This window comes from Urtica dioica, chromosome 10 (assembly GCF_054948205.1).
Source record: "Urtica dioica subsp. dioica isolate 48M chromosome 10, U.dioica_male_clone48M_v1_H2, whole genome shotgun sequence".
Classification (NCBI taxonomy): domain Eukaryota; kingdom Viridiplantae; phylum Streptophyta; class Magnoliopsida; order Rosales; family Urticaceae; genus Urtica; species Urtica dioica.
Genome location: NC_142765.1, coordinates 23,852,732 through 23,870,890, shown reverse-complemented (window position 1 = coordinate 23,870,890; position 18,159 = coordinate 23,852,732). Strand labels below are relative to the sequence as shown.

The 18,159-nt window shown below is 40.3% G+C and overlaps 2 protein-coding genes and 1 pseudogene across 2 annotated transcripts; 1 reads left to right on the top strand and 2 right to left on the bottom strand.

Annotated features, from left to right (window-relative positions):
• Window positions 1–55: 55 nt before the first annotated feature.
• LOC149384256 (malate dehydrogenase, chloroplastic pseudogene) lies at window positions 56–1,481 on the bottom strand (annotated as a pseudogene).
• Window positions 1,482–5,641: 4,160 nt separating this feature from the next.
• On the bottom strand, window positions 5,642–7,682 carry LOC149384255 (malate dehydrogenase, chloroplastic-like). Its single transcript, XM_089628336.1, has 2 exons — window positions 6,847–7,682; window positions 5,642–5,666 (listed from the first exon to the last, which is right to left on the bottom strand). Exons 1-2 carry the CDS (start codon window positions 7,653–7,655, stop codon window positions 5,642–5,644), a joined length of 834 nt encoding a protein of 277 aa, XP_089484462.1. The 5' UTR covers window positions 7,656–7,682.
• A 123-nt stretch (window positions 7,683–7,805) lies between these two features.
• On the top strand, window positions 7,806–9,065 carry LOC149384254 (protein RKD1-like). The gene is made up of 2 exons (XM_089628010.1): window positions 7,806–8,111; window positions 8,751–9,065. Exons 1-2 carry the CDS (start codon window positions 7,806–7,808, stop codon window positions 9,063–9,065), a joined length of 621 nt encoding a protein of 206 aa, XP_089484136.1.
• Window positions 9,066–18,159: the final 9,094 nt, after the last annotated feature.

Below are 18,159 nucleotides of genomic sequence, written 5' to 3'. Positions count from 1 at the left end.
TCGAGGTACGAGTCCAGGGGGTAAAAACAGAATTAATTCTTTTTTTATAAAAAGGAAAAGAAAAAAGTTGTTGTCCATGAGGAGAAGAGGTGCGTCACAAAACCACCTCTCTTTGTTTTCAAGGCTACAAAGAGTGCCTGATAATGACATACGATGAAAATCCTCGCAAAAATAATGATGTAAGAAAAAAAAAACTAGCGAAAGTCGAAACTAGCAGTCTCGTCTCAAAAAGGTTTAGGCAGCGACGGGTTGCTTGTTGGCGAAGGCAATGCCCTTGTCGATGCTGGCCTTGAGCTCGGGCTTGAGCGCCTCAAACGCCTTCTGCTCGTACTCGGTCAGCCCTTGGAGGTCCGAGCTCACAAACGCCTCGACCCCGTCCTTCCCCAGCTTGACCCTCGACGCAAAGAACGGAAGCTCCGTGACCTCCGACTGGACGTAGCAGCACTCGTACACGTCAGCGTCCCCGTCGAGAGCCCTCAGAGAAGACTTCACAAACCGAGCCGCAGCGTAGGCCATCGAGAGGGTCGCGGACCCCGCCCCGGCCTTGGCCTCGACGACCTCGGTCCCGGCGTTCTGGATCCGGGTCGTGAGCTCGTGGACCTCGCTGTCGCCGTCGGAGGAGAATCTCGGGGACGGCTTCGTCTTCGAGAGGAGCGGCAGAATCGTGATCCCGGCGTGGCCTCCGACGACCGGAACGTCCACGTCGATCAGCTTCAAACCCTTCTTCTCCGCCATGAACGTGTTGGCTCTCACGACGTCGAGCGTCGTGACCCCGAAGAGTTTCTTGGGGTCGTACACACCCTTTTTCTTGAGCACCTCGGCGGCGATCGGGACGGTGGAGTTCACGGGGTTGCTGATGATGTGGATGAAGGCATCGGGGCAGTGGTCGGCCACGACCTCGACGAGGGCTTTGACAATCCCGGCGTTGATGTTGAAGAGGTCGTCTCGGGTCATCCCGGGCTTCCGGGGAACTCCGGCGGGGATCACCACCACGTCCACGCCTTTCAGGCACTTTGGAAGCTCCGAGCTTCCCGTGAAGTCGACGACCTTCGACGGGGTGTTGCAGTGGCTGAGATCCGCCGCCACGCCCTTCACGTTCGCGATATCATACAGATGGAGCGTCGAGACCAGCGGGGACATCTTTATGAGGAGAGAGAGAGGATGTCCGATCCCTCCGGCGGCCCCGAGCACGACCACCTTGTAAGAAGCCTGAACTTCCAAGCCCCGGCGGGGAATCTGCTCGGCCACGCGGGCTTTCGGCTCAAACGGGCCTTGGCTTCCCAAAAAGGACGAGCCCGACTCGATCCGGAGCAGCGCCGAAGCCTTGAGCGAGCTCTGGGAGTTGAGTCTCAGTCTCGTCTGCGAAACCACCGGGCTGGTTTTGTGACCGTTGGAGGCTCTGACTACTGAAAAAGTAGCTGTTGTTGTTGCTGCTGCGGCCATGGCTACTACACTCTGAAACGAATTCAATTCTTAGTTTATGGTGCTAAGTAAATCTCGAAATACCACTACAGTTTATTTATCAACGGAATTGGGGAACCAGCGACTGAATTGGATACTTTCACAATTGATGAGAACAATGATAACGTGACGATGAAAGATGAGAGAGTTAATGAGAGCGTTCAGAAGAATTATAACAACAAGAAGAGGAGTCGAATATTATCGTCCTCGAAAGAAAGAAGCAGCGATAGTAGTAATAATAACTGTGGTGGTGCCTCAAAGTTATTGACCCTAGAACTTCTCTCTCGTTACTATTACATGCCCATAACAAAAGCTGCGAAAGAGCTTGTTACGCCAATTCCCGGATTGAGTCCTCGAAACCGAGATACCACAATCACCGGAAAACCAGGAAACGAGCTCGTCGACGTCGTCAGAAGAAATAAGAGACGAAGACACGAAGTTTTTACCCTAGTTCAGTCACTAACGACCTAATCCAGCTTCCGATCACTACTATCAACGGCAATACAGATTACAACTGAGAAAATGAAAAACGAGCAAAGAAACCCTAGAATTATCCCCCAAATTGAGTTTCTGAGATCAACTCGATTTTCTCTCTAATTCTCTCTTTCTCTCTCTAATTCAGACTCAGAATAAAACGTACTAACTATAACACAGACCATCCAAACGCTATAAATAGACATTTGGAGAAAGCTTAGTAACCAAGTCACCGTTGGATATGATCCAATGGTCACCTGCGTCAAAAACTGTTAAACCAGTTTTTAGCCGCTAAGCTTCCTAGACTTACACGTGTCCAACGCTGTGTTACTGAGCGAGCTGCCGAACTGAGCAAGCTGCATTCTAAGCAACTAACTTCAATTACACGTGTCCAATGCTGCGTTCAATTACAACAATTCTCCACCTTGAACACAGCATCTTCATATCATCTAGTAGTGACCGGACCCAACCCCCTAAGGTTCTACCTCCTGGAACCCCTTGACGTGCAACAGCTTCAAACAGTGCTCAAACTTGACTCTTGGTAGAGCTTTGGTAAGCATGTCAGCAGGGTTCTCTTCAGTTGAAACCTTGACCACCTTCACCTTCCCTGAGTTGACCACATCCCTGACGAAATGAAGCTTGACGTCTATGTGCTTTGACCTCTCATGGAAGACTTGATGCTTGGCTAAGTGCATGGCACTCTAACTATCACTGTGAATGATCACCTGGTCTTGTTTGAAACCAAGCTCGCTGACTAGACCTTTCATCCATAGAGCTTCCTTCACGGCTTCTGTGAGTGCCATGTATTCAGCCTCCGTGGTTGATAGAGCAACAACAGATTGCAGACAGGCTTTCCAGCTCACAACTCCACCGTAAACCTTGAACACATAGCCTGTGATTGATTTTCTAGTATCAAATCTACCTGCATAGTCAGAATCAACAAAACCTTCAACCTGCACATTGTTAGTATTACCAGATCCATACACAATGCCATAATCAATAGACCCCTTTAAATATCTGATAATCCATTTCACTGCATTCCAGTGTTCCTTTACAGGATTAGCCATAAACCTTGAAACCAGACTGATGGCATAAGCTAGGTCTGGCCTTGAGCAGATCATTGAGAACATTAGACTCCCCACTGCACTTGCATATGGCACCTTGGTCATGTACTTTTTATCCTCCTGAGTAACAGGTTGCTGTGATGTTGAGAGCTTGTAATGCTGAGGTATGGGAGTGGCAACCTGCTTTGAGTGTGTCATCTCAAACCTCTCAAGGACTTTGGACAGATAGCTTTTCTGAAAAAGGCACAGTTTCTTGTCTTTTCTATTTCTGACAATCTTCATCCCTAAGATCCTTCTTGCATGTCCTAGGTCTTTCATTTGAAACCTTTTTCTCAGCTGTTCCTTCAACCTGTTAACTTCAGATTTATCTTGTCACACTATTAACATGTCATCCACATATAACAACAGATAAATCATTATAGAATTGTTCAGAAACTTGAAGTAAACACACCAATTATACTCACTCCTATTAAAGCTGTGATCAATCATAAATTTGTCAAATTTTAGATACCACTGCCTAGGAGATTGCTTTAGTCCATACACGGACTTATGAAGCAAGCAAACCTTGGTTTGTTTATCACCAAATTCAAAGCCTTCAGGTTGTTGCATGTAGATAACCTCATCAAGGTCTCCATAGAGGAAAGCTGTTTTTACATCCATATGTTCTAGTTCAAGATCAAAGTTAGCAACCAAAGACAAGATAGTTCGAATGGACCTGTGTTTGACTACAGGAGAGTAAATCTCATTGTAGTCAATGCCTTCAGTTTGTGAGAACCCTTTGGCAACCAGTTTGGCTTTGAATCTTGGAGCTTCAATTCCTGGAATGCCTTCCTTGACTTTGAAGATCCATCTCGAGCCTATAATCTTCTTGTCCTTTGGCTTGTCCACCACAGTCCATGTCTCATTTTCTTTTAAGGATTTCAGCTCTTCTAACATGGCATCCTGCCATGATTTCTTGTGCTTGCTGTTAACAGCTTCCTTGTAGTGCCTAGGCTCCTCCTCAAGAAGTTCTGAAGCTGTCATGTAAGCATAAGCAGTAAGATCATACCCAAACCTTTGAGTTGGCTTAGGCACCCTTCTTTCTCTATCTCTGACTAAGTTATAGTCAGTGATATCTTGAGGCTCTTCTTCATGACATTCTTCAGTACCATGCTCTTCATTTTCAGGATGTTCAGGTGTCTCAGGACATGCTTGATGATCTTGTTGAATCTCCACCTGAGGTTGAGGTTGTGCATGTTCTTGAGTGTGATTCTCCACTTCAATCTCTGCAGCTTGCACTTCTTCCTGCTCCTCAAGAGGCGTGTCTGTCTCATCAGCTTTCCTACCCTGAAAATCATGTTCATTAAAAATGACATCTCTGCTTATAATACATTTCTTGTGACCAGGTTCTAGGCACCACAGCTTGTATCCCTTGACTCCCTCAGGGTATCCTATGAAGATACACTTTAGGGCTCTAGGATCAAGTTTTCCCTGCTTCACATGGGCATAGGCAGTGCACCCAAACACCTTCACGTTTGAGTAGTCAGTCTTGTGATCAGACCACATTTCCATGGGAGTCTTGAGCCGCAAAACACTTGAGGGACACCTGTTTATCAAATAACAAGCAGTTTTAACTGCCTCGGCCCAGAAAGTGTGAGGGAGTCTTGCATGTTGTAACATGCATCTAACTCTCTCCATTATGGTTCTGTTGAACCTTTCAGCAAGACCATTTTGCTGTGGTGTGTGAACCACAGTGTAGTGCCTTTGAATTCCTTCACTCCTACAAAACTCAGTGAAGACATCAGCACAAAATTCAAGTCCATTATCTGTTCTCAAGGTTTTAACCTTCTTGCCAGTTTGGTTTTCAGTGATGGCTTTCCAGTTTTTGAAACTATCAAAAGCTTCACTCTTGTGCTTGAGTATGTAGACCCAAACTCTCATGGAATAATCATCAATAATGGACATGTAATATCTGTTCCCTCCGTGAGAATTTACCCTGGTTGGACCCCACAAATCTGAGTGTATGTAGTCCAAGATTCCTTCAGTTCTGTGGGTGCCCTTTGAGAACTTGTTCCTGATGGATTTACCATAGACACAATCCTCACAAAACACCAATTTTCCCAGCTTTGAATCTCCAAGACAACCTTTCTTGTTGAGTTCAATCAGTCCTTTTTCACTGACATGGCCAAGTCTCAGATGCCAGAGACTTGCCATTTTATCCCTGTCAATAACATTCACAGCACCAACAAGAGTAGTGGCATTCAAGAAGTACAGGCCATTATGTCTATTACCCTCAAGAATCACCTTAGATCCCTTAGAAACAATTAAAACACCATTTTCAAACTTAAAAGTATAACCTTGAGATTCAAGGGTTCCAAGAGATATAAGATTTCTTTTCAGTTCAGGGATATATCTAACATTAGTGATGGTTCTTATAGAGCCATTCAGAAGTTTGATACGAATGTTACCTATCCCTTTCACCTTGCATGAATCATCATTGCCGAGAAGAACTGACCCTCCAACTTGAGTCTGAAGACTCTGAAACCATTCCTTGTTTGGTGACATGTGGTAGGTGCATCCACTGTCAAGAACCCAAACATCTTTGGCTCCTTCTTCAGATATGGTGAGGGCTTCAGCACTGTCATATCCTTGCTCAGCAACAATCACGTTTCCTTGCTTGTTGAAGGTCTTGTCACGATCCGGGCAATTCTTCTTCATATGCCATTGCTTGGGGCAGTGGTAACATTTGTATTGGAAAGGTTCTGAAGGATCTCCTTTTGGCTTTGCCTTGTCTTTGTTCTTGGACTTGGAGGACTTCTTGGATTTGCCTTGCACATTAAGACCTTCAGCGGTCTGTTTCCTGTCGAACTTAGATTCCAATTACTTGGCCTTCAAGGCAACCTGAACGTCTTCAAGAGAAAGAGTTTCTCTTCCATACTTCAGGGCATCAACCAGAGAGGAGTAAGATTTTGGAAGGACATTCAGGATCATGACAGCCTGATCTTGATCCTTGACAACTTCTTCAAGATTTTCCAGATCAAGAATGATCTTGTTGAAGTCATCAAGACTTTCGGAGATAGGCTTGTCTTCTTGAATCTTGAAAGAATGAAGCTTCCCCTTCAGGTAGATGAGATTTGTGAGAGACTTTGTCATGTACAAAGACTCGAGCTTTGCCCAGATTCCTGATGCAGTTTTCTCCGACGACACTTCACGCAAGACTTTGTCTCCGAGATGGAGAATTAGCGTGCTGAACGCCATGTCGAGGATGTCTTGCTTCTCAGGAGCGGATAACGTGTCTGGTAGCCCTTTCTCTCCTTGCAGAGCCTTCGCGATCTTCATCTGAACCATCAGTGCCTTCATTCGAGTACGCCATAGCGAGAAATCGCCTTTCCCATCAAAGCGATCAACTTCGATACGCCTTAGACTCATTTTCTTTGATGTCGATTGTTGAGATGGCTCTGATACCAATTGTTACGCCAATTCCCGGATTGAGTCCTCGAAACTGAGATACCACAATCACCTGAAAACCAGGAAACGAGCTCGTCGACGTCGTCAGAAGAAATAAGAGAAGAAGACACGAAGTTTTTACCCTGGTTCAGTCACTAACGACCTAATCCAGCTTCCGATCACTACTATCAACGGAAATACAGATTACAACTGAGAAAATGAAAAACGAGCAAAGAAACCCTAGAATTATCCCCCAAGTCGAGTTTCTGAGATCAACTCGATTTTCTCTATAATTCTCTCTTTCTCTCTCTAATTCAGACTCATAATAAAACGTACTAACTATAACACAGACCATCCAAACGCTATAAATAGACATTTGGAGAAAGCTTAGTAACCAAGTCACCGTTGGATATGATCCAACGGCTTCGTCTTCGAGAGGAGCGGCAGAATCGTGATCCCGGCGTTGCCTCCGATGACCGGAACGTCCACGTCGATCAGCTTCAAACCCTTCTTCTCCGCCATGAACGTGTTGGCTCTCACGACGTCGAGCGTCGTGATCCCGAAGAGTTTCTTAGGGTCGTACAAGCCCTTTTTCTTGAGCACCTCGGCGGCGATCGGGACGGTGAAGTTCACGGGGTTGCTGATGATGTGGATGAAGGCGTCGGGGCAGTGGTCGGCCACGGCCTCGACGAGGGCTTTGACGATCCCGGCGTTGATGTTGAAGAGGTCGTCTCGGGTCATCCCGGGCTTCCGGGGAACTCCGGTGGGGATCACCACCACGTCCACGCCTTTCAGGCACTTTGGAAGCTCCGAGCTTCCCGTGAAGTCGACGACCTTCGACGGTGTGTTGCAATGGCTGAGATCCGCCGCCACGGCCTTCACGTTCGCGATATCGTACAGATGGAGCGTCGAGACCAGCGGGGACATCTTGATGAGGAGAGAGAGAGGATGTCCGATCCCTCCGGCGGCCCCGAGCACGACCACCTTGTAAGAAGCCTGAACTTCCAAGCCCCGGCGGGGAATCTGCTCGGCCACGCGGGCTTTTGGCTCAAACGGGCCTTGGCTTCCCAAAAAGGACGAGCCCGACTCGATCCGGAGCAGCGCCGAAGCCTTGAGCGAGCTCTGGGAGTTGAGTCTCAGTCTCGTCTGCGAAACCACCGGGCTGGTTTTGTGACCGTTGGAGGCTCTGACTACTGAAAAAGTAGCTGTTGTTGTTGCTGCTGCGGCCATGGCTACTACACTCTGAAACGAATTCAATTCTTAGTTTATGGTGCTAAGTAAATCTCGAAATACCACTACAGTTTATTTATCAACGGAATTGGGGAACCAGCGACTGAATTGGATACTTTCACAATTGATGAGAACAATGATAATGTGACGATGAAAGATGAGAGAGTTAATGAGAGCGTTCAGAAGAATTATAACAACAAGAAGAGGAGTCGAATATTATCGTCCTCGAAAGAAAGAAGCAGCGATAGTAGTAATAATAACTGTGGTGGTGCCTCAAAGTTATTGACCCTAGAACTTCTCTCTCGTTACTATTACATGCCCATAACAAAAGCTGCGAAAGAGCTTGTTACGCCAATTCCCGGATTGAGTCCTCGAAACCGAGATACCACAATCACCGGAAAACCAGGAAACGAGCTCGTCGACGTCGTCAGAAGAAATAAGAGAAGAAGACACGAAGTTTTTACCCTAGTTCAGTAACTAACGACCTAATCCAGCTTCCGATCACTACTATCAACGGCAATACGGATTACAACTGAGAAAATGAAAAACGAGCAAAGAAACCCTAGAATTATCCCCCAAATCGAGTTTCTGAGATCAACTCGATTTTCTCTCTAATTCTCTCTTTCTCTCTCTAATTCAGACTCAGAATAAAACGTACTAACTATAACACAGACCATCCAAACGCTATAAATAGACATTTGGAGAAAGCTTAGTAACCAAGTCACCGTTGGATATGATCCAATGGTCACCTGCGTAAAAAACTGCTAAACCAGTTTTTAGCCGCTAAGCTTCCTAGACTTACACGTGTCCAACGCTGCGTTACTGAGCGAGCTGCCGAACTGAGCGAGCTGCATTCTAAGCAACTAACTTCAATTACACGTGTCCAATGCTGCGTTCAATTACAATAGAGCTAAATGTTGGACTCACTCTTCTCCAGAAAAGGTGTAGGGAAATAGGTATAAGCAGTTGGCCACACAGAAAACTTATGAGCCTCCAAACACTTATAAAAAAACGTTAAGGTGCGTCTGAATTCAGTTTAGTAGTATATATTAGGGAAAATATCTATTGTGCTTATATGTGTTTGGTTTTGATCAGGAACTGGGAAACGATGAGGAATGTGGCGGGAGTGATTTGAAGATAAAGAATGCGATAAATTTATTGGAAAAGGAAAAGAGGCTGGTTGAGGAGATCCCAGACGTACAGTTGAACAGTACGATGAAGAGGCTGAGGCAAGCTTGCTTTAAAGCCAATTACAAGAAGAGAAGAACTCTTCAGTGCGAGTCTGGTTTTAAATGTGTAGCTTATGAAGACAATAATACAATAGCCGTTAATAGAGATGACAATGACGAAGACCTCAACTCGCTTTTGTCCCAAGACTCGTTTTCGTCCACAAATCTTCTCGAGTTCTAAACCCTTTTTTGTTTTGCTTTTGTATGAAATTTGTGATGTTTTTTTTTCCTTTTTTTTTTGTTTGGCGTGCGAAGGGCTTTCATGGAATATTGATAAAGTGTTTGTATAGGGAATGATATATGGGGAAGAAATGTCTATATCTTAATATTATTGTGAAGATGAGTGTAATGCCACATCAGCAAGGACACATCAACATCGGCATCGAGTTAGTTATAACAACCCGAGGTAGCTTGTGCAACACGTCACCGCTGTCTCATGCTTTATAACCTCTTGTAATCACTTGCGTTAGTCAAGTCTTTTATTCAGTTTGTATTCATGAGATTCTGAGAGAAGAGAGAGAGAGAAAAACAGAGAATCGCAAGCAAGGGCTTGGCGATCTAGAGTGTTTGTCTCGACGGCGATCGAGTGATCTTCTTGTAACCTCCGATTGAATATAGTGGAAGCAAATAGGGAAATCTCATCCCTGACTGGATTAGGATCCGAGTTGGATCTGAACCAGGATGAAATCTGGTTGTGTCTTTTCTCGCTTAATTGTAATTTGTTTTTTTCTGATTGCTTGTGTCTTAAGGTATTTCGTGCATTTCAAATTGACGTTCTGGTTTGGTTTTAGGGGTCGTTTTTCCAACAATTATCATGGAAGCTATCATGGAAGAAGACGTGTGTTTCTTTTTTGAGGATTTTATTGTAAAAAATAGGCGCCGTTGCAATGGATATGTATGGTAGTTATGAAATCATGTTCATCTAAAGTTTACATTGGTAGTTTTGTACGCATTTTGCTTCTAACTGGATATCAATAATATTTTAGTCATCAGAAGCGATCATTTGATTTAAAACCAGCATTTAATTGAAAGGGTAGGTAATGGAAGAAGAAGAAGAGGCATTTCATTGTGCGGCCGTGAAAAAAGAAAATTGGCCTTTTCATTTACTAGAACTTTTTTTTTTTTTTTTGCAGGGGAATTTACATGAACTTCAAAAGCTATAAATGTGTATCAATTATATATTTTAATTTTCATTCAATGTAATTGTAATTAAAATTGATCGGCACTCAAGCGGTTGTTATTAGAGCCACTCTTTAAATGAGTATTAATCTCTTAAAAATGAATATGAGAGAGATTAAAAAACACAAATAAAAGTATTAGTCATTTAGCTGTTTCAATAATAGTAAGTTTATATAGTTTTCTATCCACCATTTACTATACACGGACATTTGAACTTCATTTAAAGGTTAACAATTTTAAACTGTTTTTTCACATAAAATTTAGTTTAAAAACGTTGCTTGGTTTTCACCAGAAATCTTATATATTTTTTATCAAAAAAATAAATGGCGTCTATAGCCAAATAACCATTAGCAAACATTGATATTGCAAATCAATGAACATTTGGTTGATTTTACAATCTAGCTATTAATGAAAATAAACAAGTTATTAATACTTTTATGGCGCCTCTAGGCCCTAGCTCATGGTTTTCAAGTAATTGAAAAAAAAAACAAACTAAACGAATTACAAAAAACCAATTAATTAATAATAAAAAAAATCAAATGATTTATCTCATGTTTAAGCAATTAGTTATTTTAATATTCTCTCTCTCTCTCTCTCTCTCTCTCTCTCTCTCTCTCTCTCTCTCTCTCTCTCTCTCTCTCTCTCTCTCTCTCTCTCTCTCTTCTTCTTCTAATCATCATTTTAAAACATAAAAGGAACTGTGCGCGTAGCCAATTTTATATGCGCGCGTAGCCAATTTTATATGTTTATAAAGATTTATAGTGGTTAATTTTGGTCAAAAGAATATTGTGCATACATACAAACATATTGTACAACGGATAACTTTGTAGCCATTATAAAGAACGATTAATTTGAGTGAATAGTGAATCCTACAGAAGAATACAATTTACACATATTATGTTTCATATACCATAATTTTAATGATCAACAACGATTACATATACGAAATTATTACTTCCTATAGAACTATGGAATATAAAAGTTAAATGTTAAAACGTATAACTGATATTGAATCTTATGATATTTTTTTTGTTAAAAAGAACTGGCCGTATTCAAATTTTTATTCATACAATTAATATATTTGATTAAAACTCACATTATAAAGAAATATTATAAAGATTGAATAATAAAAACAAATCGTTATGTCGAATGATCGAACCAATATCCTCACACATAATGGGACCTCATAGGCACGAAGTAATGTCACTCAACGTAGATGTTTTTGGGTTTTAACGTATTTTTTGATAAGGGATAAAAGCTATAATCTCTATTTCAAAATAAATGTCACCTAAGCCTTGTTGGCGAGTTTTTAAAAAACTTACTAATATAGGCTGATTTGCAATCCAAACATCTCAAGTGGGACAAAAAATGGAAGGATCCTGTGATTAGCTAAATCACTATCCTAATGTGTAACTAGTATTAAAGGCTTACAATAAAAACTATATATATTCATATATGGAGAATTGATATTAAATAGCCAATGACTACTCTTGAGTAAACCATAGTTCAATTGTTCAAATATTAAGATATAGCTCAACTCATGTCTAATTATCTCATAACATACGGTGTGTGACTTGTATTAGTTTGAACTATTTACTTAACTAATTGATAGTTAGGCTAGAATTTTTACGTATTGTCTAAATCAACCATATGCCTATATACAAATTTATGATACTCATGATAATATATACTTCACATTGAATGAGTGATAAGTACTTGATTCATTTAAAACCTTGGATGAAAGTGAAACTATAAATTATAAGTTTCAGGATGGAGAGATGTGAACTATACCCAATTTGCTCTTTTTTCCAGTCTTTAACTTTTATTTAATCCTTAATTTTTTAATTTTAATTATGTCTTAAAACTTTATTATAATTAATTTGGTTCAAGAGATGAAATTAGAAAATCACTACAAAATTTGCTATTTTTTCCAGTCTAACTTTTTTCTCCATTCCGTTGTAGGGGTTGAATATGGATTGCATGAAATAAGTAGTTATCCACGTAATTCTCAACTCTCTTATCTTCTTCTTCTTCTTCTGAGATCTCATCTGCAATGACTCTGCAAAGTTCGTCACCCGAGCCACCGCCAAATATTATTGCGCTGATGACAAACCTCTTTCTTGTCTCTCTCAACAGACAATAGCCCAACGATCATGGCAAAACCTCTCTCCTCTCTCAACACTCGACAACCGAGTCGATTTCGGTGACGGTTCCGCTCCCAGGGGACTGGCGCGGCGAGGGCATAATGGGATTTGCATTGTGCACCGTCTTTCACTGCAAGGGCTATTTTATAAATGTTCATTGCAAAATCGAGTTCAAAGTAAAAGACAAGGCTTGCCCCGAAACGACCGCTGTTTTTTCGGCATTGAAACCCGGGAATGCGTTGGAAGGTTCTTTTGGGGGAAATGTGGTGATGTGGTACAAGCACTTTGACTACAGTCACCTCCATGGCCGCGCCGTCGAGGCCTCCTTCAGGTTCTGGCTGAAAGAATTTTCCGTAGATTTCCCTCCAACAAAGTGTGGGGTCCACATCTTGCGCGCCAAGGACTTGAAGGATATGAATCTGATCCACGGCCTCGACAGCGAGATCAGTGATAGGAAGCGTCCGCGCGAGGAGGAATGAGCAGCATTCTAGAAGAACTGTACGAAGAGGAATTTTTTTCAAGTCTGGGAAATTTTATGTGGGGGTGATGAAACGCCAAAAATGTTACTAACGGAGTGAGGTATGAAGAAACAGAGGAGTTGAACTAAAAAGAGCCAATGATGTGTCGAATTTTTATTGGAGGAGACAGGAAGGGTGACGCCGAAGATGGACCGAGGATCTGGATTCGAGAAACTCGTGTGAGGTAATGCTCATAGTGTGTGATGAGATTGGGCATGGACTATTTAACTTGGTTGCTCTCCCATGCTACACCAACATTTTTATTTTGAACTCAGAAAGCGAGCTGTTTGTTACACCAACACCCGCAGACTCGAGTGCTTCCATAACTGAGACGGGAAGATGCATAGTGATAACTGATTAGGCAGAGATTCTCGATTTTTTTTTTTTTTTTTCCGTGTGTGTGCACTCAAAATGCACGTTTATTGGGTGCAAACACTTGTAACTTTTCTATGTTCTCTGGAAGATGTCATAACTATCAGGGTTTGTTCATTTGAGTTATAACTATCAGAGCCTCGATCACGGTTATGTTCATGTGTCATTTGTTTTTACCTTGTTAAAAAAAAGGTTTCTATTAGAAATTGAGCACGAGCACCATATCTCTCAACCAATATGGAGCTAGGATTTTATATATTTATTTCAAGAAATACTGATCACCTGTGTATACAATAGTCTTTGCACCAATGTCCTCTTGTAAAATGGGACAAATTTTTGGTTTGTTGAATAGTTGGAATAATACAATGTCAACGATTTAATTACGAGGAATGAAATTACAAAGTTCACAGGTCTTATTTGGTTAGCTATTTAAATGCAGGGGCAATTTTTTTTAAAAAGGTGCCATATCTTTGAAACGGGGATGACAAAAACGATAAGGTTAACTTTGTATTATTGGCACAATTTTTTTTTTTCCCTATCTGTTGCGTCAGTTATTGAAAACTTCTTACATTCAGGCCAGAAATAAGTATGGAATTCTCAGCCACCCCTGAGGCGTGACTCGGGTTAGGGTCATTGGATAATAGCTGAGTGGTGGATTTTTGTTCGGGGGTCCATCGCAGGTCAGTCAGGGCTCGGTACTGGGTCCATTGCTGGTCAATCCGAGCTCGATCATGGGTCTTTCGCATGTAAATCGAGGCTCATTCTGAGTTTCATCAGGGTTTTCCATGGCTTTCCAAAAGATATTGATCAAGAAACATTCGTTTACGCAAATAATAGATTGTACATCACATTTACGTACAGTCACACATGCTTCCTTTGAAATCGATATAGTAAAATTATATTTCAAAGCAAATGATTGGGTCTGAGGTACGGAAAAAAAAAAAAAAAAAAAAACAGAAACAAAGAAAGGACACAAGGTACGGATTGGTCCTTGAGGTCACCAATCAACCCTGAGGTCAGAATCTTCCTGATCTTATCATTATACCTTTGTGACCACGCCATCATTGAAATATTTTTTATGTTTATGATCGTCTCGTTGTAATGGATCATATTAATGTGTGGTCAGAGTATAGAGAATAGAGATTGAGTCAGAGGCAGAGAGAAACTTGAAATATGTTATTATTATGGCGTTATGATGTCTTGTAGAAAAATTTGCTTGGTCCTAGACAATGCGACAATTAGAGCAAGTTAAGTATGTGTTATTACCATATCGGTAAAAGTTGTATTTGCTTCAAATTCTTATCCGATGTCTGATTCACCACCTGAATTTCTAAACTGAATTATGGAGCGAGTTCTTATCCGTGCTGGGCTCTGGAAGATCTTCCATCATTCAGACAAAGTTGACTCTAATGGTTACTCCCAGGTATGAACATCGTCCCACATGTCGCCTAAACATTATAAAGTAATTCTCGTAACAATCTGATATGGCTTGGCATATGATTCGAATAAGGCGTCGCAGCTCTTGAGTTCGCCGTGTAATTTCTGCACAGCTTTCTTTCTGCAACAGATATAGGTGATCAACATCAACGAAACTCAATTCTTCGAGGGCCTCTATGATTTTTGTTGCACAGCGGCGGACCGTGATGGAAAAACATTTGTCGTTTCAGGAATCGATGTTGACTATTTGAGGTACTTCTCTTGAGAAGACTCAAACTGCGTGTAAACTTATGTGTGGGTCATCGATCAACTAAATTGCACGAGGAGCTTCGTGTCACTTCTGGACATAATTCATCTTGCTTCAGTGACAAAGCTGAGTTTGAGGTGTGAGATTTGTGGGAAAAGTGCGTTCTTTACGCTGAGGAAATCAAAAGAGACACGGACAGAGCTCATAGTTGTGGCCAAGCTTACATGCCCGTGAATCGCCACCACTATGATCGAGGCCACAGGAGTTTCCTTGGAATCTCAAGTTCACTCCACTTCTCGCAGTTTATCCGATTTTTGTTCGGGGGTCAATCAGGTCACAATCTTTCGTGACTCAATCTGGTCTCGGTCGTGGGTCTTTCGCGGGTTAATCGGGTCGAACATTACAGCTTCAACAAGGAAGACTTATTAGTTTCGTTGCGCTATGTAATGTAAATTTTGTAACACATAGATATGATACTCGAATTGTTTATGGGCAAAAGTAATAAATTTTGTATAAATGGGCAATAGTAATAAATTTTGTATAAATATTTAGAGAAAATAGCGGCACAAAAACTCAATGTTTAAGAGTTGTAACACTCAAGTACCTATTGTTTCAAAAGTTATGAGAATAGTACCCAAAGTCAATAATTTGTTCTTCCGTTACAACCTCTGCCGTTAAAGACATGAGTGTTGATACACGTGTCAACATTGATTATTTTGAAAATTTTTAATTAATTTTGTTGTTTTTAAATATTAAAAGTTAATAATTTAAAAAATATATAAAATAAAAAAAATAACTCTCTCTCTCTCTCTCTCTCTCTCTCTCTCTCTCTCTCTCTCTCAAATGGCTTCTCTAATTGAATTACGCAATTACAATTAAATGGATCTCTTTAATTGAATTGCGTTTTTTTTTTTGTGCAATTATTAACAAGGAGAGAGGTGCAGATTTTCTTTGTTTGAAAAATTGAAAAAAAAACCTTCTTTCTTTTTTTGGGAAAATGGCATATACTATTTGTTGTAGTGAAATGTCGAGTTTAAAATTTAATTTTCAAATATGTCGAGTTTGTACCTCTTTTTCAATTAAATGACGAAATTATACCATAAAGTAGATAACTGTGCAATAAATCTTATTTTAATTGACTTTTAATTGATGTTGACTCTAATACTCTAACCCCCAAATTCCCAATTTTTTAACAAAAAATTAGGTAACTACCCAACTAAAACGTTTGAGATTACTATATAGCCAACTTATCGTAAATCTTAGTTAAATAGCCATAAAGATGACGTGACTTTCCTAGTTTGCCATTTCACTGAAAAAAAAATTGTGCCAATTCCTACTTATACCATGGGGACTTTTAAAGTTCCTATAGGTATTTGTGATTCAATTGAAGGGATGTGTGCTAGCATTTGGTGGGGAACGAAAGATAGGAAAATAAACTTCACTGGACTGAATAGGATAATTTATGTCGTGCCAAGAAAGACGGGGCTCTTGGATTTCGGAAACTTCGGAAATTTAATCAAGCGTTGCTAGCAAACAAGTCTGGAATGTCTCTATTTTCATGCTATTCCCGAACACGGTAGCTCTTACACTTCGGGGAAGAGAAATTCATGACAAAGGGTGGAGATGGACAGTCAGCTAGGGGAATTCAATATCTATTTACGGGGATAGGTGGTTTCCGTCTCCAATGAGTTTCAAAATCCAATCCCCTATTCGACTTCCAGCCAATTCCAAGGTAAGCGACCTCTTATCTGCTTTGGGCATTTGGGATCAGAGCCGGCCCAAGGGGAGGGCGAGTGGGGCATACGCACAAGGCCCACTCCCAAGGAAGGCCTCTCTTAAAAAAAAATCTACCTATAATGGGCTGTGCGAATTTGGACCCCAAAAGCCCATTTTTGGGCTGTTCTGAATCAAATAAAAGCCCACTGCGATTATAAGAGGCACATGCGATTATTTGGTGCGATAATTAGTAACAGCCATATGCGATAATTTTTTTTCCCAAAGCAATTATTTGGTGCGATTATCAAGCCTGAATTGTTGTTTCTAACGTTAATATTATTAAATGGATTATTATTGAAATCTCAAACATTTTTTTTTTAACCGTTATACTTATTCTTTCCTATATATACATCATTGAAGTTGGAAGAAAATTAATGCGGTTTGTAAAAAAAAATTATTTCCAAATCAAACAACACAACTAGCTAGTTCAACTTCAAAGAAGGCTTTATTTGACACCAACAGACCCTGCATACCAAAGTTTTTCAGTAAGAGCATTTTCATCAAGTTATTTCTTATTGTTATTAACTAAATATTGTATTGTTATTTACTAATTATTATAATATATTTTCAGGTTTATTAGAGAAAGAGAGATAACGAATAAAGCTATTTCCATCAAGCTATTTTCGGGTTTTATCTTTCTTTAACTCTTTTTATTTTTTATATTATTTTGCTTTCTCTATATGTTTTGTTATTTTTTTCTTGTCTTTGTTGTTTTTTTTTTTTCAATATATTAGTATTTAGTATTAGTCGATATGTCGAGTAGGAAATACCTATTGGGATATGAAAAAAAACAAAAAAAAATAAAAAATAGAAAATTTTGTTAAATCTCAAAAAGGAGCAATTGAAAATTTTGTTTTATGCAATAAAAAAGATCAAGCAAATTCAAGTAAACAATCGAATGAAGGAATAAATGAAGAGGTACTAGGCGATAACAATGATCCAATAGTAGAAAATACACAAAAAAAATGAGAATACATTAGATGATAACGAAAATCAAGAAAATAACGATGACATGTGAGTCGTATTTACGATCCGGGAAGATAGAAAAATTAGATAGTAATTCAAAAATTCTAGTAATAGAAAAAGGTCCAATACGAGAAAGTGATATAAAGTTTCCCAAAGATGAAAACTCTAGACACTTTGCGATTTCTCATTATGTAAGAAACTTGTCAAATAGAGAGAAACATGATAGGAGATGGTTAGTTTATTCTAAAGATTTTGACAAAGTGTATTGTTTTTGTTGCATACTATTTAGTGTCAAACAATGTATGAATCAACTAGAATATGAAGGAACTAGAGATTGGAAACACCTTAGTTACAAGTTGAAGAGTCACGAGACAAGCAATGAACATTTGATTAATATGAGTGCTTGGTTTGATTTTGAGGTAGGCTTGTCTAAGAATAAAACAATCGACAAAGATGTCCAAGAACATTGGAAGAATGTCTTGGTAAGAATCATAGCCATTGTGAAAAGTCTAGCAAAAAATAATTTGGCATTTCGTGGAAATAACGAAAAAATTCATCTAGAGAACAATGGAAATTTTTTGAGCTTAATTGAAATGATTAGTGAATTTGACCCAATCATGAAAGAGCATATCCGTC